We start from the raw sequence: 25,794 nt of genomic DNA, 5'->3' as shown, positions 1-25,794 counted from the left end.
CATTAATGGAGCAATTTAATCCACAAACTGCCATCTCCTCAAATAATTCTGTTGGGTTTGTCAGTTTTCTGCTAACTATTGCAATATGCTTTGGTATCCTGACCACTGTGGACTAGACATTCCCAAAAAGGGTCTGACTTGACCTACTTAGACCTTGACATCTGGAAGCTGCGCTGTTCCCCATCTTCTCTCCACCACCTGTGAAAAAGATCAGAAAGGTTAGCTGGCGGGTCCCGAGAGGAGCTACCCCATGCCCAAGATCAGGGGCGGTGGCCGAGAGAAGCTACCCCATGTTCAAGGAGCGCTTTGCTAGAGCAGCCGTGAAGAGATACCCCACGTCCAAGGTAAGAGAGACCCAAGTAAGATGGTAGGTGTTGCAAGAGGGCATCAGAGGGCAGATACTAAAACCACAATCATAGAAAACTAGCCAATCTGATCACAGGACCACAGTCTTGTCTAACTCATGAAACTAAGCCATGCCGTGTGGGGCCACCCAAGACCCTCCGGTCATGGTGGAGAGGTCTGACAGAACGTGATCCACTGGAGAAGGGAATGGCAAACCACTTCAGCATTCTTGCCTTGAGAACCCCATGAACAGCATGAAAAGGCAAAATGATAGCATACTGAAAGAGGAAATCCCCAGGTCAGTAGGTGCCCAATATGCTAATGGAGATCAGTGGACAAGTAACTCCAGAAAGAATGAAGGGATGGAGCCAAAGCAAAAACAATGCCCAGTTGTGGATATGAGTGGTAATAGAAGCAAGGTCTGATGCTGTAAAGAGCATTATTGCATAGGAACCTGGAACGTTAAGTCCACAAATCAAGGCAAATTGGATGTGGTCAAACAGGAGATGGCAAGAGTGAATGTCAACATTCTGGCAATCAGCGAACTAAAATGGACTGGAATGGGTGAATTTAACTCAGATGACCATGATATCTACTACTGTGGGCAGGAATCCCTTAGAAGAAATGGAGTAGCCATCATGGTCAACAAGAGAGTCCGAAATGCAGTACTTGGATGCAACCTCAAAAATGACAGAATGATCTCTGTTCGTTTGCAAGGCAAACCATTCAGTATCACGGTAATCCAAGCCTATGCCCCAACCAGTAATGCTGAAGAAGCTGAAGTTGAACGGTTCTATGAAGACCTACAAGACCTTTTAGAACTAACACCCAAAAAGATGTCCTTTTCATTATAGAGGACTGGAATGCAAAAGTAGGAAGTCAAGAAACACCTGGAGTAACAGGCAAATTTGGCCTTGGAGTACGGAATGAAGCAGGGCAAAGGCTAATAGAGTTTTGCCAAGAGAATGCACTGGTCATAGCAAACACCCTCTTCCAACAACACAAGAGAAGACTCTACACATGGACATCACCAGATGATCAACACCAAAATTAGATTGATCATATTCTTTGCAGCCAAAGATGGAGAAGCTCTATACAGTCAGCAAAAACAAGACCAGGAGCTGAGTGTGGCTCAGATCATGAACTCCTTATTGCCAAATTCAGACTTAAATTGAAGAAAGTAGGGAAAACCACTAGACCATTCAGGTATGGCCTAAATCAAATCCTTTATGATTATACAGTGGAAGTGAGAAATAGATTTAAGGGACTAGATCTGATAGACAGAGTGCCTGATGAACTATGGATAGAGGTTCGTGACACTGTATAGGAGACAAGGATCAAGACCATCCCCATGGAAAAGAAATGCAAAAAGGCAAAATGGTTGTCTAAGGAGGCCTTACAAATAGCTGTGAAAAGAAGAGAAGCGAAAAGCAAAGGAGAAAAGGAAAGATATTCCCATTTGAATGCAGAGTTTCAAAGAATAGCAAGGAAAGATAAGAAAACCTTCCTCAGCGATCAATGCAAAGAAATAGAGGAAAACAACAGAATGGGAAAGACTAGAGATCTCTTCAAGAAAATTAGAGATACCAAGGGAACATTTCATGCAAGGATGGGTTCGATAAAGGACAGAAATGGTAGGGACCTAACAGAATCAGAAGATATTAAGAAGAGGTGGCAAGAATACATAGAAGGACTGTACAAAAAAGATCTTCAAGACCCAGATAACCACGATGGTGTGATCACTCATCTAGAGCCAGACATCCTGGAATGTGAAGTCAAGTGGGCCTGAGAAAGCATCGCTACGAACAAAGCTAGTGGAGGTGATGGAATTCCAGTTGAGCTATTTCAAATCCTGAAAGATCATGCTGTGAAAGTGCTGCACTCAATATGCCAGCAAATTTGGAAAACTCAGCAGTGGCCACAGTGGATTGGAAAAGGTCAGTTTTCATTCCAATCCCAAAGAAAGGCAATCCCAAAGAATGCTCAAACTACCACACAATTGCACTCATCTCACATGCTAGTAAAGTCATGCTCAAAATTCTCCAAGCAAGGCTTCAGCAATACGTGAACTGTGAACTTCCAGATGCTCAAGCTGGCTTTAGAAAAGGCAGAACAGGGATCAAATTGTCAACATCCACTGGACCATCGAAAAAGCAAGAGAGTTCCAGAAAGACATCTATTTCTGCTTTATTGACTATGCCAAAGCCTTTGGCTGTGTGGATCACAATGAACTGTGGAAAATTCTGAAATAGATGGGAATACCAGACCACCTGACCCACCTCTTGAGAAACCTGTATGCAGGTCAGGAAGCAACAGTTAGAACTGGTCATGGAACAACAGACTGGTTCCAAATAGGAAAAAGAGTACGTCAAGGCTGTATATATATATATATTTTTTTAAGGCTGTATATTGTCACCCTGCTTATTTAACTTATATGCAGAGTACATCATGAGAAACACTGGGCTGGAAGAAGCACAAGCTGGAATCAAGACTGCCAGGAGAAATATCAATGACCTCAGATACGCATATGACACCACCCTTATGGCAGAAAGTGAAGAGGAACTAAAAACCTCTTGATGAAAGTGAAAGAGGAGAGTGAAAAAGTTGGCTTAAAGCTCAACATTCAGAAAACTAAGATTATGGCACCTGGTCCCTTCACTTCATGGGAAACAGATGGGGAAACAGTGGAAGCAGTGTCAGACTTTATTTTTGTGGGCTCCAAAATCACTGCAGATGGTGATTGCAGCCATGAAATTAAAAGACACTTACTCCTTGGAAGGAAAGTTACGACCAACCTAGATAGCATATTAAAAAGCAGAGACATTATTTGCCAACAAAGGTCCGTCTAGTTAAGGCTATGGTTTTTCCAGTGGTCATGTATGGATGTGAGATTTCGACTGTGAAGAAAGCCGAGCGCTGAAAAATTGATGCTTTTGAACTGTGGTGTTGGAGAAGACTCTTTGAGAGTCCCTTGGACTGCAAGGAGATCCAACCAGTTCATCCTGAGGGAGATGGTCCTGGGTGTTCATTGGAAGGACTGATGCTGAAGCTGAAACTCCAATACTTTGGCCACCTCATGCGAAGAGTTGACTCATTTGAAAAGACCCTGATGCTGGGAGGGATTGGGGGCAGGAGGAGAAGGGGACGACAGAGGATGAGATGGCTGGATGGCACTACCGACTTGATGGACATGAGTTTGAGTTTTTTGACAGGGAGGCCTGGCGTGCTGCGATTCATGGGGTCGCAAAGAGTCGGACACAACTGAGCGACTGAACTGAACTGAACTGAAAGATGAGATGACAGGCCTGTAGATGCACCTGTGGCCTCTGACCAGTGAGCAGCATTCTCACTTGCATGACAAAGTGAAGCAGCAGCCTGGATTTCTAGAAATATAAGCAATTTTCATTTCAATGAATTGTCTCTAGAGACCCTGGGTAGATACCACAAATGAGATGCTCATAAATTTTCTTAGCAAATTCTTAACCCTCATTTTCACTGATACCATTATTTTTGTATGAATAAGAAAGAATAAGTAAAGAGATCTGAGGCTAGAAATTTTTTAAAGAAAGAAAAGCGTGATTTGCTCTGTTTGGCTTCAAGATAAAGCTAATACGCAGCATGCCAAAGGTTAACCAAAATATCTAATCTGGAATCCAAAGAATAAATTTGAAAATTAAAATAACACTGAGACATAAAGATCTGAAGGATAATGGGTACCCACAGTTACTATGCAGGTGTTCCACAGACAAAGACAAAGATGTCTTTCTGTTCCTGCTATTTAAACCTAGAGGCTTCAACCTTTAAGTCAGATACAGAACTACATTATAAGCTGTAATGATTTCATTTTCTCTATTCTGTAAGATATTAGAAAGGTCCAAATTATGGTCAGACTGCAAAACTAAAAGTAAAAAAAATGCACAGAATTGCTTGTGGGTGTCATTAAAGAAAGTGAATAGACAATTAGAAGAGTGATATCACAATGAGGAACCTCACAAGGAGACTGGCATCATTATATGATGTCAACTGTTTAACCAATTGAATTACTTAATTCTGATTTCCTTTACCTATTTATTCCTTAATCCACCATTACTGAAATTAGAAGATTTAAAATCATGCTACTAATGAGGAAAATTGTATCTCTGAACAACAACAACAAAATATACTAGACTCAACAGAGACACCAAAATTCCTCACAAAGAGTCACAAAACAAGAAGACAGAATATGTCATTGTGCTTACTTAACACTGCATAGTTCATCATACAAAACAGGACACTACTGAAAGTGAAAGGGGACACTATTAAAAATTACACTAGGAAAGGATGCAGAGCAACAGGAACTCTCATTTACTGCTGATAGAAATGCAAAATGTTAATGGCCACTTCGATAGTTGGGCAGTTTCTTATCAAGTTAGACATATATCCACCATATAACCAACTCAGCAGTCACGTTTCTAGTTATTTTCCCAAGTGAAATGAAAACATGTTCATGCAAAAATCTGTATGTAAGTTTTTACAACAGCTTTATTCATAATCACTAAAAACTGGAAGCAACCAAGATACTGTTTAACAGGGTAATGGACAAACAAACAGTGAGACATCCATACAATGTAATACTATTCATTGATAAAAAGGAACAAGCTAGTGATTCAGACAAGATGGATATAACTTAAATGTGTCTTCCTAAGTGAAAAAAGGCAGACCTGAAAGGTTACATATTATGCAATTCTCTTCATATGACATTCTACAAAAAGTGAAACTAAAAGTACAGAAAAACAAGTAAGTGGTTGTGAGGGACTGGGGGAATGGACAGCAGTTTACTAAAGGGGACACATGGGAATTTTTAGGGTGGAGGGAATATTTTGGAGAGGTAGACACCCAATACTATGTATCTGGTAAAGCACAAAGAACCTTACAACACAAAAAGTAAACTTTAATATATGCACATTAAAAAAAAAAATCAACCAAGAGGTTGGGGACCTCAAGATGGAATGCAGACATAATCTCACTGAAAAGGGTACAAGAAAAAAAAAAAAGGAGCTGACTTAAAATTATTTTGGAAAATCATGTTTTTATTGCAAACAGTAAGGGTAGAAGAAAAAGGAACTGTACATGAACAGTTTTCTAGTTGGCAGGTTGTTTCTTATAGTGATAGAAGTTAACATTTCTGAAACTTATGCCACAGTTGAAGAAATAAAGAGATGGATGATAGACAGTGGAATTCAGGCTAAAAAGTTCAGATAAACAAAAGGGGAAAGCTACAACAATTCTATGGTATGGGATTAGTTAGCGTTATCAGTATGAACTGATGTTTAGCTTAATATACATACAGATGAAAAGATACAGAAATAACTAAAGGTGTGAGATATAGATATATAGATATATATATATATATATATATATATGAGAATTAGTATATATACATGTATTTCCTTGCTCTGTCTGTTGAGAAGGCCTAGAAACAGTGACATTCCAGTAGCAATGAGCATATTCATTGCCCAGATATTGGTTTATAAATACCACTAACCATGGAACCAGGGCTTCCTGGAGAAATGGTTGATTCTAGGACTAAGGTAGAGAAAATACAAGATGAGCCCACAGCATCCTGCAGTGCCAAAAGTAAAGAAATTTTCAAAAAACCCAAAAGGATGGGGACTTAAGAGCCAACCTGAAAGAGCTTCCATCTGCCAAAGTTGGAACCACCCGAACAGCAAAGTAACATAGTAAGGAATTACAACTCTAAGTTTAAAATAAATATGCACAAGTCCATACTGATATCAATAAATGATTAAGGAAATAAATGAGGGAGAAAAGACAGATCTTCCTTATAAAACTTCAAATAATTTATGCAGATACTCTAAAGGTTTAATCTACCCCTCCTTTGAGCATGGGCTGGACTTAGTGACTTATGAAGAACAGAGCATCGAGGGTAGAGGTAACCTTATAGTGAAGAAGCCTAGCAAACACCGCCTTGGCCAGATGACTCAAGGTTAACATCAATAATAGTAAGTCATATTGTCAACATGTACCCCAAATATTATATGATGAGAAGGGCAATTTATTTCTGTGGTATCATTCCCCCTAAAAACATAGACTCAGTCTACACGAGGAAAACATCAAGCAAACCCAAACTGAGACATGATAATAAACAAAACAGCTGACAATACTCCTCAAAACTGTTAAAATTATGAAAGATAAAGACTGATAAACTGTCAAAGAACAAAGGAGGCAAAGAGACATGATATCTAAATGCAATGTGGTATCCTGGACTGAATCACAGAACAGAAAAAAGACATTAGTGGAAAAGCTAGCAGAATCTGAAAAAAGTCTGGAGTTTAGTTAATAGTAATGTATTGCTACTGATTTCTTAGTTTTGACAAATGTACCATGGTTGTACGACAATAGGGAAAATGAGATGAGGGATAAAAAACTCTGTAACATATTTGCAACTTTTCTGTAAATCTAAAATTATTCCAAAATAAACACTGTAATTAAAAAGTATGCCAGGAAAAAAATAGGACATTATGCTTATCTCATGTATGATCCAAGTCTACCTTCACTTTTAACATCCTTTGTTGAAAATCTAGAGCATAACAGTTGAGTTTGTGTTATCTGGTGATAAACAGAATATCTAACGGGATTCCATCACGGCTAAAAAAATTTTTTTTAGACTTGCTTTTATAATTTCTAGCTATAAATATACATTTTTTAAATGCTTTAAAAAAAGGCACCCTGAACTGATTTGGGGGTGGGGTACAGAAGAAAAGATAATTTGTAATGAACTTTATGACTTCCTTTCTGTTCAGGTTTTACATTTAGGGCTTAAGTATTTTATTCTAGCAGAAGAGATAAGAACAACATGGCAACTGGAAAAGAAATTCCATTACTCACAAGATCAGTGATGAACGGAGGAGTCCACAACACTACTGCATCTCAAGAGAGATAAGAAACAAACAAATTCGTAGAGTTTAAAAAGATGACTTACAAGGATAAACAGGAGTAAAAGAAGATACTGAAAACTGACAAGCCATCTTCTCTCCTCGGCTGGTAGCAAACAGGCTGCATGTTTTAATTAACTTTTTGTATTAAAACAACTCTGTCTGCTGAAGTAAGATTAACATTCTCCGTAGACAGCTCCTGTTGGCAGAAATACCTTCTATTTGGAGGGGGGGGGATAAATTACAGAGAGAGTATAGAAATCGTTTGAAAGCAAACATTTTTCTTGATGCGCTTCTCCCTTCAATAGCTGTATGAAGAGGGTAGGTGTTTAAGGGAGTTACAGGTATTTCTAAGTACACTAGAATGGCATAAACCCACATACTTCATGGGGGCGGGGGAGATGCATGCTGCCACTACTGCTAAGTTGCTTCAGTCGTGTCCGACTCTGGGCGACCCCATAGACGGCAGCCCACCAGGCTCCCCTGTCCCTGGGATTCTCCAGGCAAGAACACTGGAGTGGGCTGCTATTTCTGTCTCCAATGTATGAAAGTGAAAAGTGAAAGTGAAGTCGCTCAGTCGTGTCTGACTCTTAGTGACCCCATGGACTGCAGCCTACCAGGCTCCTCCATCCATGGGGTTTTCCTGGCAAGAGTACTGGAGTGGGTTGCCATTGCCTTCTCCGGGGAGGTGCATAACAAACTAGAATTATAGACAAAATTACTTTCCAGTATGTCCAAAATACCAACGTGCATTATAACTGAACCTAATAGTAACACAATAAATATTACCCTTAATTTTCCCATAGAATCCATTTTATTTATTCATTTAGTCAATAAATATTTACATTCCTTATGTGCTAGGCACATTTTTTTTTAACAGCTCTATTTGTTTGGGGAGAGAAAAGATACATGCTCATTATTTTAAAATTCAAACAATTCAAACAAGTATAAAAACGACAGGCAGTAAAAACCATTCTACAACCTAACACACCCAGATTTAACATTTGGTGAAAAAGAATCTAGACACTCCTCTTTTGTCAGGCACATTAATAATTAATTTATTAAAAGCAATTTAGTCACTTTTCAAGTAAGTTTCTTTTAAAAAAAAGGATAATTCAGCTAAAAAGATTGAATTTTTAAATCAATATTAACCCTAGACTCTACCCTTATTAAAAATAACTTGAAAATTCAGCCCAATGATTTTCCTTCACCTGAAATGTATCTAATAGAACTTTTCTCTATTTCTACCTAGCCTATAGTACATAAATGGTCACTTACTACCTGCAGTAATAAAAAGTAATAGTAAACAACAAAACAAAACCAAAGGGAAAAAAACCCAGTAAAATATATAAGTGTTGAAAATCACATTTAAAGGCAGGGATAGAGGGGTGAAGACAGGGAACTGCACAAGTCGTTGCATATTTCTCTTGATTTTTACTTCCATGTTCATCTTGAAAATCCTCAACAGAAAAAAGTTCAGGCACTTTCTTACTAAATACAATTTTAAGTTAACTTGGGCTTGACTCACTAGGTTAAATCTGAGAGTGAAAAATGACCATATCTAAAGCTCTCACAGCATCTGAATTTTTAATACAGTGCAAACAAAACAGACTCTCCTCTAAGCGATCAGTTATCCCTATTCCCGCCCACCTTTCCTTTCACTCCCACTTACATAGATATCAATAGATGACTTGATGGATCCCCCTGACTTCCATCCTGGCCTCCCTTCACTTTCTCCTCACCTCACTCTAGTGTCAGAAGTTATAGGTATACTCTGGAATTGATTTCAGAAGGGTTCCACTAAGAAAACTTGGCATTCCTCTTTTTGAAGCTTAGCCTTTGTTTTGGCTCTTCTCTTGCTGCCCCATAACTCAATACCCTGTCTTTATGTCCAATTGGGGACTGCCCATGTCTCTACCTATTCTTCTTCTCAATATCATTTCTGATACTGCTGAGGCTATTGATCTTTAAAAAAAAAAAACAAAAAACAGCATTTGGCTTTAATATTTTTCCTCTATTATCTATTGTCTTTATCTCTGATTTGTGCTCTTATCTTTATTTTTACATTCCTTCTGCTTACTTTGGGTTTACTTTGCTCTTCTTTTCTAACAGACTTCTTCAGGTAGAAGATTAGACCATTGTTTTAAAGTAAGCATATTTATTTTAGCTGCTTCAGTATTCTTGTCTGTTAGTTCCATCATTTCTGCCTTTACTTGGTCTGTTCATTTGGTTGTAAGTTATATTTTCTCAATTTTTTGACACGTCTATAATGTTTTTACTGTATGCTAAATATTGCTGATTTGTATTCTTGAGTATTAGATTCTGTTAAAAGAGGATTGGACTTTGTTCTAATGGGCAGTTAAATTACATCTAAACCAATTTGATCCACATGGGACTAATGTTGTGTAGAATAGTCTTCATTCTAGAATTTAGTCCTACTACAAAGTGGGTGACCCTTCTGAAGTCTTCCCTGAATTTCCCATGTATTCAGAGAGGTCTTTTTACTCTGGTGATGGGAACCCAAATGACTTCTGATTCTGTATGAGCACTGGGAAGTGTTCAGTTTACAGCTCTTAATAACTTCTTCCCTAGAAGCAGTTCTTTCCCAACATCATGGCATTTCACCACAGCCAATGTGCAGAAGTATGGGACTTCTATACGGATTTCTAGAGCTCTACCTACATAACTCCTTCCACTATGGTTATTACCCTTAAATTACAGCCACCATGGCTTCCCCAAAGTCTGAAGATTGTGTCTCACACCAGTCAGCAATATCATAGGGTCTATTTGGGACTGCCCTCCTGTACCGCAGTCTGGAAACTGACTCCAGGCAAAGAGCCACAGCAACTGCAGAGCTCACCTCTTCTGATTCCTTTAGGAATCAGACCGTTAGACTGCCAGTTGTCCAATATGTGAGGACAATTGTTTCAAGTATCTGTCCAGTTTTCCAGTTGTTTATATAGAGCAGCAATTCTAGATCCTGTACTCTCATGGTGGGAAACAAAAGCCCTTTCTCACAGTATTTGACTGTATATCAAACACTATATATAAAACAATTGTAGAGACTACATTAACAAAAATGAATGCAGTGAGCCTATTACTTCAAAAGAGAAAAATAGCAGCATTTGTTGCCAACAATAAAATTAGAACCTTCAGGCAAAAATTAGAATTGCAGAAAACATATCAGCGACCATAACCTTGACAACTTTCCAATTCTTACTTCTTACTACTTTTTGGATAAGATCAGTGGTGATACTAACACATATGTGGAGTTTTAATGTTGTATACTAATGATTTGCAAACCTCAGTGAACCAATGTTTCCAAATGACCAATGCATGGTACAAAATTATGGGTGAGTAAAATATTCATTCAAAATAAAAGACAGTACAATAGATTTTAATGTAACAATATACAAAAGTTCATTGAAATGATTTCAGATTCCACACTGCAACTAACCTTTAAGAAACTACTACCTGTCAAGTTCTGCTGTAAGATCAAAGAAAAATATTCAACTACCTGAAAAAATGATTAAATTACTCCTTTTTTTTCCAGCTGCTGCTGCTGCTGCTAAGTTGCTTCAGTTGTGTCCGACTCTGTGCGACCCCATAGACGGCAGCCCACCAGGCTCCCCCGTTCCTGGGATTCTCCAACAAGAACACTGGAGTGGGTTGCCATTTCCTTCTCCAATGCATGAAAGTGAAAAGTGAAAGTAAAGTCGCTCAGTTGTGTCTGATTCTTAGCGACCCCATGGACTGCAGCCCACCAGGCTCCTCTGCCCATGGGATTTTCCAGGCAAGAGTAGTGGATTGGGGTGTCATTGGCTTCTCCGCTTTTTCCAGCTACATAACAGTGGAAGACTAGATTTTCTTCATTTACTTCAACCAAAACAACTTTCCAACAAACTGAAGGCAGAAGCAGATATGAATATTCCATTGTCTGCTATTAAGCCAAAGATTTACAAAAATATGAAACAATTAACTCTTTCTAGTATTATTTATATTAACATTCAATGAGTTTATTATTATTTTTATATTAGTAAATATTTTAAATTTCTCTTATTTTTTTAATTTCTGAATTTCTGATACAGTAAATATCAACAAATACAATCCACTGAGGCAAAATATCCTTGCTGTCCTCAGTAATTTTTAGCATTGAACAGGGGTCTTGAAATCAAGAAATTTGAGAACCTAGCAAGTCTAAGTACTGTGAAACTGCAAGAGATTTTGCTCAGTTATACCAGGCTAACTCTAGCCTCTGACACTGCCCCCATTACTTAGCAAGTGTCTGTGCTAAGTCACTTCAGTTGTATCTGACTCTGTGTGACACTAGGGACTGCAGCTTGCCAGGCTCCTCTGTCCATGGGATTCTCCAGGCAAGGATACAATTGCTCTCAGTAACAGCTAGCTATCTCAGTTCACATGAGAAGGGATCTCTAGAATCTAAGTTTACCTCTTCTCTTTGCTTCCACAGCTCTATCAGTTCAGTTCAGTCACTCAGAGGTGCCCGACTCTTTGCGACCCCATGAACTGCAGCACGCCAGGCCTCCCTGTCCATCACTAACTCCCGGAGTTTACCCAAAATCATGTCCATTGAGTCGGTGATGCCATCCAACCACCTCATCCTCTGTCGTCCCCTTCTCCTCCTGCCCTCAATCTTTCCCAGCATCAGGGTCTTTTCAAATGAGTCAGCTCTTCATATCAGGTGGCCAAAGTATTGGAGTTTCAGCTTCAACATCAGTCTTTGCAATGAACACCCAGGATTGATCTCCTTTAGGATGGACTGGTTGGATCTCCTTGCAGTCCAAGGGACTCTCAAAGAGTCTTCTCCAACACCACAGTTCAAAAGCATCAATTTTTCGGCACTCAGCTTTCTTCACAGTCCAACTCTCACATCCATACATGACCACTGGAAAAACCATAGCCTTGACTAGACAGACCCTTGTTGGCAAAGTAATGTCTCTGCTTTTTAATATGCTATCTAAGTTGGTCATAACTTTCCTTCCAAGGAGTAAGTGTCTTTTAATTTCATGGCTGCAGTCACCATCTGCAATGATTTTTGGAGCCCAGAAAAATAAAGTCAGCCACTGTTTCCACTGTTTCCCCATCTATTTGCCATGAAGTGATGGGACCAGATGTCATGATCTTTGTTTTCTGAATGTTACGCTTTAAGCCAAATTTTTCACTCTCCTCTTTCACTTACATCAGGAGGAGCTCTTTGGTTCTTCTTCACTTTCTGCCATAAGGGTGGTGTCATCTGCATATCTGAGGTTATTGATATTTCTCCTGGCAATCTTGATTCCAGTTTGTGCTTCCTCCAGCCCAGCGTTTCTCATGATGTACTCTGCTTAGAAGTTAAATAAGTAGGATGACAAAATACAGCCTTGATGTACTCCTTTACCTATTTGGAACCAGTCTGTTGTTCCATGTCCAGTTCTAACTGTTGCTTCCTGACCTGCATACAGGTTTCTCAAGAGGCAGGTCAGGTGGTCTGGTATTCCCATCTTTTTCAGAATTTTCCACAGTTAATTGTGATCCACACAGCCAAAGGCTTTGGCATAGTCAATAAAGCAGAAATAGATGTCTTTCTGGAACCCTCTTGCTTTTTCAATGATCCAGTGGATATTAGCAATTTGATCTCTGGTTCCTCTGCCTTTTCTAAAACCAGCTTGAACATCTGGAAGTTCACAGTTCACATATTGCTGAAGCCTGGCTTGGGGAATTTTAAGCATTACTTTACTAGCATGTGAGATGAGTGTTTTCAAAATAAGATTTTTAGAACTTATCCAATTTCTGCATAACATCTATAGCCTGCCGCTACTCACTGCATACTATTCAGACCTTTTAATCCACCTGCTGCTGTTGTTTAGTCATTATGTCTCACTCTGCGACCCCTGGACTTTAGCCCACCAGGCTCCTCTGTCCATGGGATTTCCCTGGCAAAAATACTGGAGTGGATTTCCATTTCCTTCTCCAGGGGATCTTCCCGACCCAGGGATCGAATCTGTGTCTTGTGCTTGGCAGGTGGGGTTCTTTACCACTGAGCTGCTGCCAAATAACAATAGCCAACACTTATTAACTAGCTGCCAAACAATATTCTAAGCATTTTATATAACAGTTAGAACTCATTTAATTCTCAAGAGAACATAATATGGTATTGTCACTAAAGTTATACAGCTTATAACTGGTAAAGTAAGAATTCAAATCCAAGCAATTTGGTTTCCAAGTCTTTAACCTTTGCGTTATCTACTGTACATTTTTCCCTCAAGAAACTTAGCCCATTTTCATGGTTGTTACTATCATCTCAAGACTGAAAATATCTAAATCTTTATCTCTAGGTCTAAACTGTTTAACTACTTGCTGAACTTCAACCTGGATATTCAGCGTATCTAAAACCAATGTGTCTTTCTTCTTCACTCCCTGAAAACGTCCTTTTCCAAACATTGCTCTTTCACTGGTACCATCCTTTCCACCTCTGGTCAATCCAGGCAATTATGATTTTCTTTTCCTCTAAATTTCAGAAACATCTATGTCAGTAATTCCCAAACAATGATTTATAACCAAAAGTCTACCGTGGTGCATAAAAAAACAGTAATATAATATGCTGTTCTATTTTAAAATCTGTCCTTAATTCTATGATAATTCCTATATTTTACTGTTAGAATCTTTTTTCTTTTGTGAAATTGTGATAATAGATAATATTTAAGAAATTTTTTTTTCGTGAATTGAAAAGTTGATGATACTATAATGATTCCCAAGTTATTTGGTTGATTTGTTTTAAAAATTTACTGATCTGGGATTTTGAAAATCTGCAAACTACTCATCTATACTAACATTATCAGTTTACCAGGATCTGCTTTTGACTGTCCCCTTGCTTCACTACTATCATGTATATCAAGTCAGGAATTCTTCTCAAAGACAGGTGCAAACAAAAGTAATAAAAGTTAGTAACTTTGGGGGCAGTATCAAAGAGTTAGAAATGTACTGAAATTGTCCAAATTCCAATTTTATGTTATGATATAAATCCTCACAAAAGTAGACTTAATAGCAAGCTTTTTCACTATAGTCCAATGTGCGAAGTCACTTTAGTCGTGTCCAACTCTTTGTGACCCTATGGACTGTAGCCTGCCAGGCTTCTGTCTATGGGATTTTCCAGGCAATACTGGAGTGGGTTGCCATTTCCTTCTCCAGGGGATTTTCCGGACCCAGGGATCGAATCCATGTCTCCTGTGGCTCCTGCGCTGCATGTGAATTCTTTACCACTGAGCCACTGGGGAAGCCCAGTTGTGCAAAACAGGCATTATCAGTTGGTTCTTCAAAAGGTTCAAAAAAGATACTGTTGTCTTCCTGCCTTTAGACTCAGTTAACTATTCTTAAACTCATTTCCTTCTGACATATTAGACAGCCCCACCTATCTATGCAATAAGGAAATTATGTTTCTTACTTAATTCTTAAGCTTTTCTAACAGCTTCGCATGGGATTCTTTTTACAGGTTTAATCATGGTAAAACCACCTTTTACCAAGCACTTTCTTTTTACAGTCAGTCTTAATTATGGTAAAACCACCCTTACCAAGTACTTTCTGATATATAATCTTACTTAATTCCCAGACACCCAAATGGATTTCCATTAATTTTTACTTTTACCACCAGGCTGAAAGCAAGTAGCATGTTTTGAATGACAACGTATCATTGAGAAGAAATATGAAATACCTGCTCTAAAACCCTTCATTTCATAATTAAGAATAATGTAGCTTAAACTCACACAGTTAGTTAGTGAATGTACACAGTTGAGACCAGAAAGCTAAGCCTTCTAGATATCTAAGGAATTGCAGGAAGAAGGTGTAATTCACAGGAAAAGAACCCACAGTCATATAGAACCAAGTCATAAATTACTATATTCCTAGAATTAAGCAAAACAGTGGGTTAGGAGAAGGTCAGAATATACATAATACAACACCTTCACTAATGGCAAAAGGGAGCACAATTGCTTTGGGGTCACAATGACCAAAAGTCATGCTGAAGTGCAAGCTTCCTGGGGCAATTTGAAAGAAAGAAACCCAAGAAGCCAGTAAGGATGAAGAAGAAAAATAATCTACCCTACAACTTAGCCACTAAGGAAGGTGCAGTGCAGTCAAAAGATTAGAATTTTGATCCATCAATAGATAAATGAATAAACAAAATTTGGTATATCCATAAACTTATTTGGTATATCCATAAACTTATTTCTACAGAATATTACTACTCATTTATAAAAAAAAATTCTGATACATGCTACAACATGGATGAACCTTGAAAACTGCTCAGTGAAGTAAGCCAGACAGAAAAAGACAAATAATGTATAATTCCACTTATACAAGGTACTCAGAATGGACAAATTCATAGAAACAGAAACGGGAGTAGAGTTTACCAGGCATGAGGAGAATGGGAGTGAAGAGTTATTGTTTAATAAGTACAGTTTCTGTTGGAATTATGAAAAAAATTCTAGAAGTGGATAGTCGTGATGACTATACACCAATGTGATTATACTTAGCATCAGTGAAGTATATGCATTAAAATGGTTAAAATGGTAAATTTTATGTTATGTATATTTTACCACAATGGAAAAAAATGGAAGAAAAAATTAGAATTTTGGAGGTATGAGGAATTTTTGGTTTTCTAGGCTACTCACTAACTTATCACCTTGTTAGTTAAGAGTTATTTCCCCTAAAAACATTTCTTGAAAAAAACAGTAAACTCAAACATTTTCATCAACAGGTACATATTTTGACAAATAAATAGGAATTACAGGCAGCTCCAGACAACAGTTCTGGCAGTAAAAACCAATACTAACTGTTCTTATTCAATGGTTATTTAATCATCCTAAACTTATTTCTACAAGACATCCATTGTCATTTTTTAAAAAAATCTCATTTACCAGGGGAGGGACCAAGATCTCCCTTAATCAGGATGCCACAGGGATGGAAGACCTCTGAGACTATATAACTGAACCAGCTCAGCAGACCATTGATTTTAGCTTCTCTTGCTCTTAACTGAATAGTGTCCTACCTCACTGTGCCTGGGGTCACATCTCAAAAGCTTAAAGAAGCCAGAAGCCAGGCAAGAAATGTAAATTAACGAAGCATGGGCATGAATTTGGGGAGAAGCAAGAAGATGAAGAAAGCTACAGCAGCCTGGAGTGTTTCTGTCATACTTACAGAGCACTGTCAATTGCTGCCAAGTGGTAATGCTAGCTCACTCTTCCCATTCTTTCTGAACTTTTAAAAGAGGCTACAAATTCAGATTTTTCAACTTACTCTAAAAGCTAAGCCAAACAGAGCTGAGGACCCCAAGTAGCCTACAGACCCCAAATCTGTGCTTCTTGCTCCAAGCATATCCTTCTCCAAACCATGAAGGAAAACGGCAGGAAACAATACTTTCTAGTTATGACATATCTCATTTTGCATAAGGACTTCAATTCCCTAAAAGCAAGGCAGCAAGCACCATTCAAGGAACATAAAGAAACCAAAGGAGTGAACCAAAAAGAAAATTTACATACTTAATACATGAAAAGTAAAAACCTGCACTTCAAATAATCATTCAACTTTCACAATGTCAGGAACTGAGATGAGGGCTATGCTAAGTGGAGAACACTGGAAGAAAATATTAAGCAGCTAGAATAAATGTTTTATAACTCTTTAAAGTCACTATAAATTACACAATAGGGAATATGATTCCAGTGATTTACAATAAACCTGTCCCCTATGGCACAACATGAAATATCTGCTGTATCATTTTTGATCCCACTATCTTGAATTCTACCTGATTTTTACAACTGTGGTTGACATGACAAATACAGAACTACAAGTGTATGTGCAACTTCCCAGATTTCACGTGAAAAATTCTGTTTTGTGAATTTTTTTTTTGAAACTACCTCCTACTTGAGAAAGATAAAGGAAGGGAGAAATGCAACTGGAAAGGGGGAAAATACTTTGGGAAAAAAGCTGCTTTCTTGCAGTTTGACAGATACAGGAGCCAAGAATAGTGGAGAAATAAAAGCTAATTTCTTGTTTTTGTTTTTATTTTTTAATTAATTTATTTTAATTGGAGGCTAGTTACTTGACAAATAAGACTAGCTACTACCTTCCAAAGGTAATCCCTTCTCTGGCCAAGAAGAGTCAGAATTCTTCCTTAAACTTTATCCAGTTAATTTATCCACAAATAGTACCATTTCCTTCTACTAAAAACAAAATATATAGTAGGATCCAGTAGCATGACATGCTTCTATGTTAGGTACCATGCTAAGCATATCGCATTTATCATTTAATCCTCACAATAATATGAAATAGGTTCCTTTTTTTCATCTCTGATCAAAGTAAACATAGTCCCTACCGTCATGAGGCTTCTTTTCTAATGGGAGAGACAGACATTAAACAATGCCAACAAGGAATGTACAACTGCATTTATCACCAGAGTTAAAAGGAGTTGGTAAGGCACCACTAATTCATGGAAAAGGCAAATCTAATCTTATCCAAGAAGCCATCTCTGTGAAAGTTAACGTACGGTTGAGATCAAAGGCTAAATATGTTTCATCTAGGCAAGGTCTCCTGGCAGGGGTAAGAGCATGAGAAAACGCTCTGTGATGGAAGGAAACACAATGAGTTTGAGGCAGAGTATAAAGGAAAATGCAGCCAAAGCAAAAAGACCAAGGGAAAGCATGCTGTGTGGTCAGGGCAGAAGAAAGACGCCACCCAGGGCCCTGCTACTTACAAGTCTCCATCTTCAGAGGAACAAAACCCACTAAAGTTATTAGAAAAAGAGGCAGAAAGCATGATTCAATTTGTGGGTATCTTAATGCATTTTTAAATAAAAGAAAAAAATAACTACAGAAAAGAAAAATATCTACTCTCTTAGCAACTTTAAAATACACAATACAGCATTGTTAACTCATCATGCTATATGTTAATCCCCAGGACTTATTTATAACTAGAAGTCTGTACCTTTTGATCACCTTCAAGTATTCTGCCCACCTCCCACCTCTCACAAGCTACAAGGCGGCTTCCCTCATAGCTCAGTTGGTAAAGAATCTGCCTGCAATGCAGGAGACACAGGTTCGATTCCTGGGTTGGGAAGATCCCCGGGAGAAGGAAATAGCAACCCACTCCAGTATTCTTGCCTGGAGATCCCACAGACAGAGGAGCCTCGAGGGCTATAGTCCATGGTTAGCGACTAAACTACTATCACCTCTCACAACCACCAATCTAGTCTCTGTAATCTCTAAGTCCTTCTTCTTCTTTTATATTCCACACACGTGATATTACACATTTGTCTCTCACTGTCTGAGAACATACAGTATGTGCTTTTCTCTGACTTATTTCACTGAGCAAATGCCCTCAAGATTCATACACAAAGGCAAGACTTCCTTCTTCTTTATGGCTGAATATTTCAGTGTCTGTGTGTATGTGTACCAGACTTTCTTTATCCATGAATGAACACAGGTTGTTCCCATATCTTGGCTATTATAAAGATAGCTGCAATGAAAAGGGGACTGCAGATTTTTTTTTGACATAGTGATTTTATTCCCTTTAGAGAAATACTTGGAAGTGAAATTGCTAGGTAATATGGTAGTCTATTTTCAATTTCTTTGAGTACTCTCCATCTGGTTTTCCATAGTGGCTGCACCAGTTTACATCTCCACCAACAGTGCAAAAGTCTCACCAATATTCTCACCAACACGCATGTCTTATCTTTTTGATACAAGACATTCTGATAGGTATGAGATGATGTTTTATTGTTATTTTGACTTGCTTTTCTCTGATGGTTAGTAATGGTAAATACTTTTTCATGTACCTGTTGGCCACTGGCATATCTTCTTTGGAAAGGTATCTTCCTTTGCCTACTTTTTAATTGGATTGTTTTTCCCATTGAGTTGTAGGTGTTCTAAACATATTTCAGATATTAATTTCTTATCAAATATATATTTTGCAAATATTTTCTTCTATTTGGTAGGTTGCCTTTTCATTTTGTTGATGATTTCCTTTGCTTACAGAAGCTTCTTAGTTTGATGTAGTCTCACTTGTGTTTTTTTGTTTGTTTTTTGCCTGTTTTTGGTGTCAAAAAATAATAATAATAATCATTGCCAAGACCTATGTCAAGGAATTTATCCCCTGTTTTCTTCTAGGAATTTTATGGTTTCAAATTCTATAGTCAAGTCTTTAATCCATTCTGAGTTGATATTTTGTGTATGTTAAGATAATGGTCCATGTTTCACTGTTCTGTATGCAGCCATCCATCTTTCCCAACCTCATTTATTAAAAGAAACTTTAATCCCATTGTATATTCTTGGCATCTTCCCCCATTGTATATTCTTGGCTCCTCTATTATAAGTTAACTGACCCTGTATATATGGTCTTATTTCTGGGGTCTTTACTTTGTTCCATTCATTGATTTGCTTGTTTTTAGGTCAGTGCCATGGTGTGTTGATTACTACAGCTTTGTAATTTAGTTTAGAAATCAAGAAGTGACATCTTCAGACTGGTTATTCTTTCTCAAGATTGCTTGACTATGTGGGGGTCTTTTACGGTTCCACATAAACTTTAGGATTGTTTATTCTATTTCCATGAAAACTGTCATTGGAATTTTAATAGGGGTTGACATGAATCTTGCATTTCTCTTCTGACTTTACTCATGGACTTTGGTCATGTGGATTTTTTTAAAGGCAAATAAACCAACACTTTGAGTTTAGGATTTTGAGTCATAATTTTAGAAAAGCTTTATAACTCTAAAGTTTTAATTAAATTCTCCCATCATTTCACATTTTATGTTTAAATCTCTGACCAATCTGGAGTTTATCCAAATATATAATGTCAAGTATTGACCTAACACATTCTCTTTCCAGATGGCTACACAGTTATACCAATACCAGTTATTAGAGTTCATCCTTACTCCCACTCAAGATACTGCTTTTACCATATCCTAAGTTACTGTATTTTCTAATTTATTCCTGAATTTTCAATTCTGCTCTATTAGTTTGTCAATTCATGCACCAGTATTACATTGCTCTAACTGAAACTTCATAGTATGTCTTAGTATCTAGAAGGGCTAATCCCCTTTTCATTGCTCTTCTTCTTCAATGTTATTCAGGGTTCAGTATGCACTTTATGATTAGTGTTTCAAGTATTTTTATTGAAACCAGTTTAATTTGTAAATTAGCATGGGAGAGTCGGCTTCCCTGGTGGCTCAGATGGAAAAGAATCTGCCTGCAATGCAGAGGACCAGGGTTCAATCCCTGGGTCAGGGAGATCCCCTGGAGGAGGAAATGGTAACCCATTCCATTATTCTAGATTAGAGAATTCCACCAGCTATGGTCCATGGGGTGGCAAAGAGTCAGATACGACTGAGTGACTAACACATACACATGGGAGAATCAGTGATTTATGATGTTGAAATCTCCTATTTGAGAACATGGTATGTTTATGCTGACATCTACTTTTGAGTTTTTCAGGAATATGAGGAGTAGATTGGAAGGAGGCCAGGTGGATGGATTAGACTAATGCAGTTTGTAGTAACTGAAGTATACAGAAGGGATAAACTGGAGAGAGAATAGGGTGGTTAAGAGGGAATAGTAACATTTAATCACCCGGAAAAGCCGGCCGAGGGGGGGAAGAAGTGGTAGAAAGAATAAAATCAAGTAAAGAATGTTTTTCAAGAAAAAAAAAAACTTGTCAACAATTAGGACAGAAACATTTTTAAATAAATTCATTAGATTAACTGATACAGAAGTCTTTAGTCATCTTACTAAGGTCTATTTTGGGGAGACTTAGAAGGCTGGAAGCCACAGTGGGACTTCTATTCCATTATGGCCAAATATAACAATTTTGTTCTAATTTGATCCTAAAAGGGTCTTCCTGAAGTCAAAATGCACTAAATTTGGAATATAACTCTACATAATTATTCCTAAAATGGAGTTCAAACATAGTCTTAGATGAGGGCTGTGGAATAACTCATGCACAGAATGCATGGGTCCAGAAAACACTGCCAATAGAAAGAAGTATCAGAGTAGAAAGTAACAGCTGTAGAGCAAAGGGGATGGCAAACATGAAGCAAATTTTCTCCAAACCAAACTAAGCTATAACTTTACAGGGCGATTTGGCTTGGAGTTAGGCCCTGCTAACATTCTTAAGCACAGCTGAAGATTCAGATAAAATAGGTGACTCCTTAAATAAGACGCAACGAACAAGCCCCAACTGCTCAGAAATACTTGCTTCTGCATCTTTTCAAGATTCCACTCTCTCCCTCCCTCAACTTCATCCCCAAATCCCAATTGTGCTTTCTCTTCTGGTTAGTCCTAATAGAAGCATACAGACTTCCCTGGTAGGAAAGTAAGGACACTGGCAGGAAAGTTAGGGTAAGAACTATTCTCAATTCCTTCCTAATATTCAGACAGTGGAGGAGGGCATGGCAAACAACTTCAGTATTCTTGCCTTGAGAATCCCATGAACACTGTTATTTTTGTTTAGTCGCTCAGTCGTGTCCGACTCTGCAACCTCATAGACTTAACATGCCAGGCTTCCCTGACCTTCACTATCTCCTGTTGTTTGCTCAAACTCATATCCACTGAGTTAAAGATGCCATCCAACTACCTCATCCTGTCACCCATTCTCCTCCTGCCCTCAATCTTTCCCAGCATCAGGGTCTTTTCAAATGAGTTGGCTCTTTGCATCAGGTGGCCAAAGGATTGGAGCATCAGCTTCAGCATCAGTCCTTCCAGTGAATATTCAAGGTTGATTTCCTTTAGGATTGACTGGTTTGATCTCCTTTCAGTCCAAGGGGCTCTCAAGAGTCTTTTCCAGCACCACAGTTCGAAAGCATTCAGTCTTCTTTATAGTCCAAATCTCACTTCCATACATGACTACTGGAAAAACCATAGCTTTGACTATATGGACCTTTGTCAGCAAACTGATGTCTCTACTTTTTAATATGTTATCTAGGTTTGTCATAACTTTTCTTCCAGGGAGCAAGTGTCTTAATTTCATGGCTGCAGTCACCATCCACAATGATTTTGGAGACCAAGAAAATAAAGCCTGCCACTGTTTCCATTGTTTCACCATCCATTTGCCATGAAATGATGGGACTGGATGCCACGATCTTAGTTTTTTGAATGTTGAGTTTTAAGTAAGCTTTTTCACTCTCCTCTTTCACTTTTTTTTTTCTATTACAACTTTATTTCAAGCATTTTCAGTTAGATACCACTTTATATATTTTTACTCACAAGAGATAGCAAAAGAATCCTTTCTTAAGTATCAGTAGATAAAACACATGACTCATTCAGATGTTTGCACTCTGAAGTGTACTTTGCCAGGTATGAGTTCAGATAAGAGAATGAAACTGCTGCAGCAAAATCCTGGCTGATGATCAAGACCTGGATAGTTTTCATATTTGTTTAAAAAAAAATTTACATCATAGACAAAAGAAGTGAGGCCATAAGAGAGCCAGCATTATTCTTTCTCAATGGAGCAGTCTGATTCCACAGAATGGGCTTTCCAAGCTGAATTCAAAGTGTGTGGTCCCGAAGTTGAATTCTTTCCAGTACAAGGAGCTGCCTGTGGCTGAGGCAACACGCAATGATGAAGTGAGTTGAGCGGAAAGTGTTAACTGAACTACAGAGATGGTCACTGCTAAAACCAGTTCCTAGAGGTCCCTGGGGCCCACACAGAGGTGAAGGGTAGTCAGAACTATCAATACAAAAGAAAAATGTGCTCACTGAACTGCACACACAGAACTTCTAGTAGGGTTAACAGTTCTTGACGTGGGTTCCTGGTTGTAGTTTACAGTATCTGCCTTCACCACTCTCTGTGACTGTTCTATTTCTGCTTTGTTTAACTTGATTCCAAGGATTTCAGCAGCAACTTTCTGAAAACACAGGAAGACAGAGTCTCCTGTCTTTGCTGAGACAAAGTGGCTACTAAAACCATTTTCCTGGCAAAATCTTAAGTGTTTTTCAGGTTTTACTGTTCGCATATGCTCCAAATCAATTTTATTGCCCACCAAGGCAACTAGGGGCTGAGTTTCTGACTCCTCACTCACTTTCTTCACCACAGAATACCAATCTTCTAAATTCTCAAAGCTTTGATAATTTGTAACATCATATACCATCTGCCCTCCTATGTCCCAGACTTGAAGAGTAACATTCAAGCTTCCTGGCAATGTGATTCTCAAAAAGAAATCCAATCCTATAGTCTGTTTGTACTGTTTCCCAAAAGTTTCTTGAGCAAAACAGGTAGCTAAGGAGGTCTTCCCGGAAGTGCCGTCCCCCAGCACGACGACTTTCAGTTGCCGGTCCAGGCTCTCCTCAGAGTCCGACATGGTGTCCCAGGAAGGAGGCCCGCCTCCCCTCCCTCCCACCGACCCCACCCCCGAGAAATAGGAGGAGGAGGGGAAAGAGAGGGATCTCCGGGGGCGGGGGAGAGGAGGAGGGCCGGCAGCGGGGACAGGACTCCCCCACCCCCGCCCCGGTGTCTCAGAGGCCTGGAGGTATGGGGGAGAATCACTCACCGACGCCATCTTGCCCGCCGCCCCGCCCCTTCCTCTTTCACTTTCATCAAGAGGCTCTTTAGTTCCTCTTTGCTTTCTGCCATTAGGGTGGTGTCATCTGCATATCTGAGGTTATTGATCTTTCTCCTGGCAATCTTGATTCCAGCTTGTGCTTCATTCAGCATAGTATTTAACATGATGTTCTCTGCATATAGGGCTTTCCTTGCGGCTCAGCTGGTAAAGAATCTGCCTGCAATGTGGGAGACCTGGGTTTGATCCCTCGGTTGGGAAGATCCCCTGGAGAAGAGAACAGCTATCCACTCCAGTATTCTAGCCTGGAGACTTCCATGCACTGTACAGTCCATGGGGTCGCAAAGAGCTGGACACGGCTGAGTGACTTTCACTTTCACCCTGCATATAAGTTAAATAAGCAAGGTGATGATAAACAGCCTGGATGTACTCCTTTCCCAATTTGGAACCAGTCTATTGTTCCATATCCAGTTCTTAACTGTTGCTTCTTGACCTGCATACAGATTTCTCAGGAGGCAGGTAAGGTGGTCTGCTTTCCCATCTTTTTAAGAATTTTCCAGTTTGTTGTGATCCACACAGTCAAAGGCTTTAGTGTGGTCAATGAAACAAAAGTAGATGTTTTTCTGGAACTTCCTTGTTTTTTCTATGATTCAACAGATGTTGGCAATTTGATCTCTGGTTCCTCTGTCTTTTCTAAATCGTTTGTACACCTGGAAGTTCTGGGCTCACATACTGTTGAAGCCTGGCTTGAAGGATCTTGAGCACTACCTTGCTAGCATGTGAGATGAGCACAATTGTGCAGCAGTTTGAACCTTCTTTGGCCTTCCCCTTCTTGGAGATTGGAATGAAAACTGACCTTTTCCAGTCCTGTGGCCACTGCTAAGTTTTCCAAATTTGCTGGCATAACAAATACAGCACTTTAACAGCATCATCTTTAAGGATTTTAAATAGCTCAGCTGGAATTCCATCACCTCCACTAGCTTTGTTCATAATAATGCTTCCTACGGCACAAATTTGGACCAAGAATGGAAACAAAAAGATCACAGCACTAACATGCAGGAGTTCCAGATCCCCTCACCATATACCAGCTGCATCATATAGGCACATTAACTGTGTTATACCAAAAAGCACTGATGAGATCTCTTCTAGGTATAAGATCCTTGTTCATTAAAAGAGGATACTCTCAAATAAGGATTATTATTTTCTTTGGATGCTAAAGATACCAAACAGGATCAGTAGATTCAACTAAAATCATTAAGGTAGAAGTAGAAAAGAAGGAAAAAAGGGTATCTGAAATTTAAAAAGGCAATTAACAACTCTATTGTAACTACATCAAGGAGGGTGATTATAATTTTCTTCAGATTGTTCTACACTGTATTGTACCCCACACTCTAGTCCACTTCAACGTTCACCCTAACATGGTGGTATTCAAATATATTTGGGTCAACTAAGGAAATGTAATGCTTCTAAATTATTCTGTGGAACTAATAATAAACTTCTAAATTATTCTGGGAACTAGTGCCATTGGCTGTTCATCCTGCCATCAGCCTTAAGGGTAGAATTTAAGAAGGTACTGCATCAGAGAAATGCATTCACTTGGTAAAATCTACTGCCTAATACCAATTTCCTACATAAGGCTGTCTCGAAAGAAACAGGAGCTGTTTCAGTTTAATCTGTGTATCTCTTTTTTGAAACTAGTGGGCAATAATAGAGGATATTAAAGGATGCAATGGCTATTCTAGGGGGCACAGTTTTTATTTCTTTGTAGAATTAGAACTGCTAGTTTTTACCAGGGCAGCAAGGAATAAATCACATATTAGTATATTATGGTGACAGTTTATTCTATTTACTGTTACTGGGGGGAATGCATTCTATCCCTATAGTAAAGTGACACAATTCCCCCCCAGGCATGTGCCTAAACCTTATTTCAAGAAAAAGAATTTGTAAGCACAGGATTCCACCAACTTACAGCAGGCT

General features: G+C 38.7%; 1 protein-coding gene and 1 pseudogene across 2 annotated transcripts in view; both read right to left on the bottom strand.

Moving 5' to 3' along the window:
* PDSS2 (decaprenyl diphosphate synthase subunit 2) overlaps positions 1–25,794 on the bottom strand; it is a 251,015-nt gene that overhangs the window by 194,111 nt on the left and 31,110 nt on the right. Inside the window, exon 2 of one of the 2 annotated variants that reach the window (XM_065911355.1) lies at positions 148–198. The exons of the other annotated variant lie outside the window; for it this stretch is intronic. Coding sequence (XP_065767427.1) covers positions 148–198 — 51 coding nt within the window. The remainder of the gene's footprint in view (positions 1–147; positions 199–25,794) is intronic. 2 annotated transcript variants of the gene reach the window in all.
* LOC136150885 (ras-related protein Rab-28 pseudogene) lies at positions 22,987–23,619 on the bottom strand (annotated as a pseudogene).

This window comes from Muntiacus reevesi, chromosome 19, assembly GCF_963930625.1.
Source record: "Muntiacus reevesi chromosome 19, mMunRee1.1, whole genome shotgun sequence".
Classification (NCBI taxonomy): Eukaryota; Metazoa; Chordata; class Mammalia; order Artiodactyla; family Cervidae; genus Muntiacus; species Muntiacus reevesi.
The sequence above is the reverse complement of the archived record's forward strand: the minus strand, read 5'-3'. Positions and strand labels throughout refer to the sequence as shown.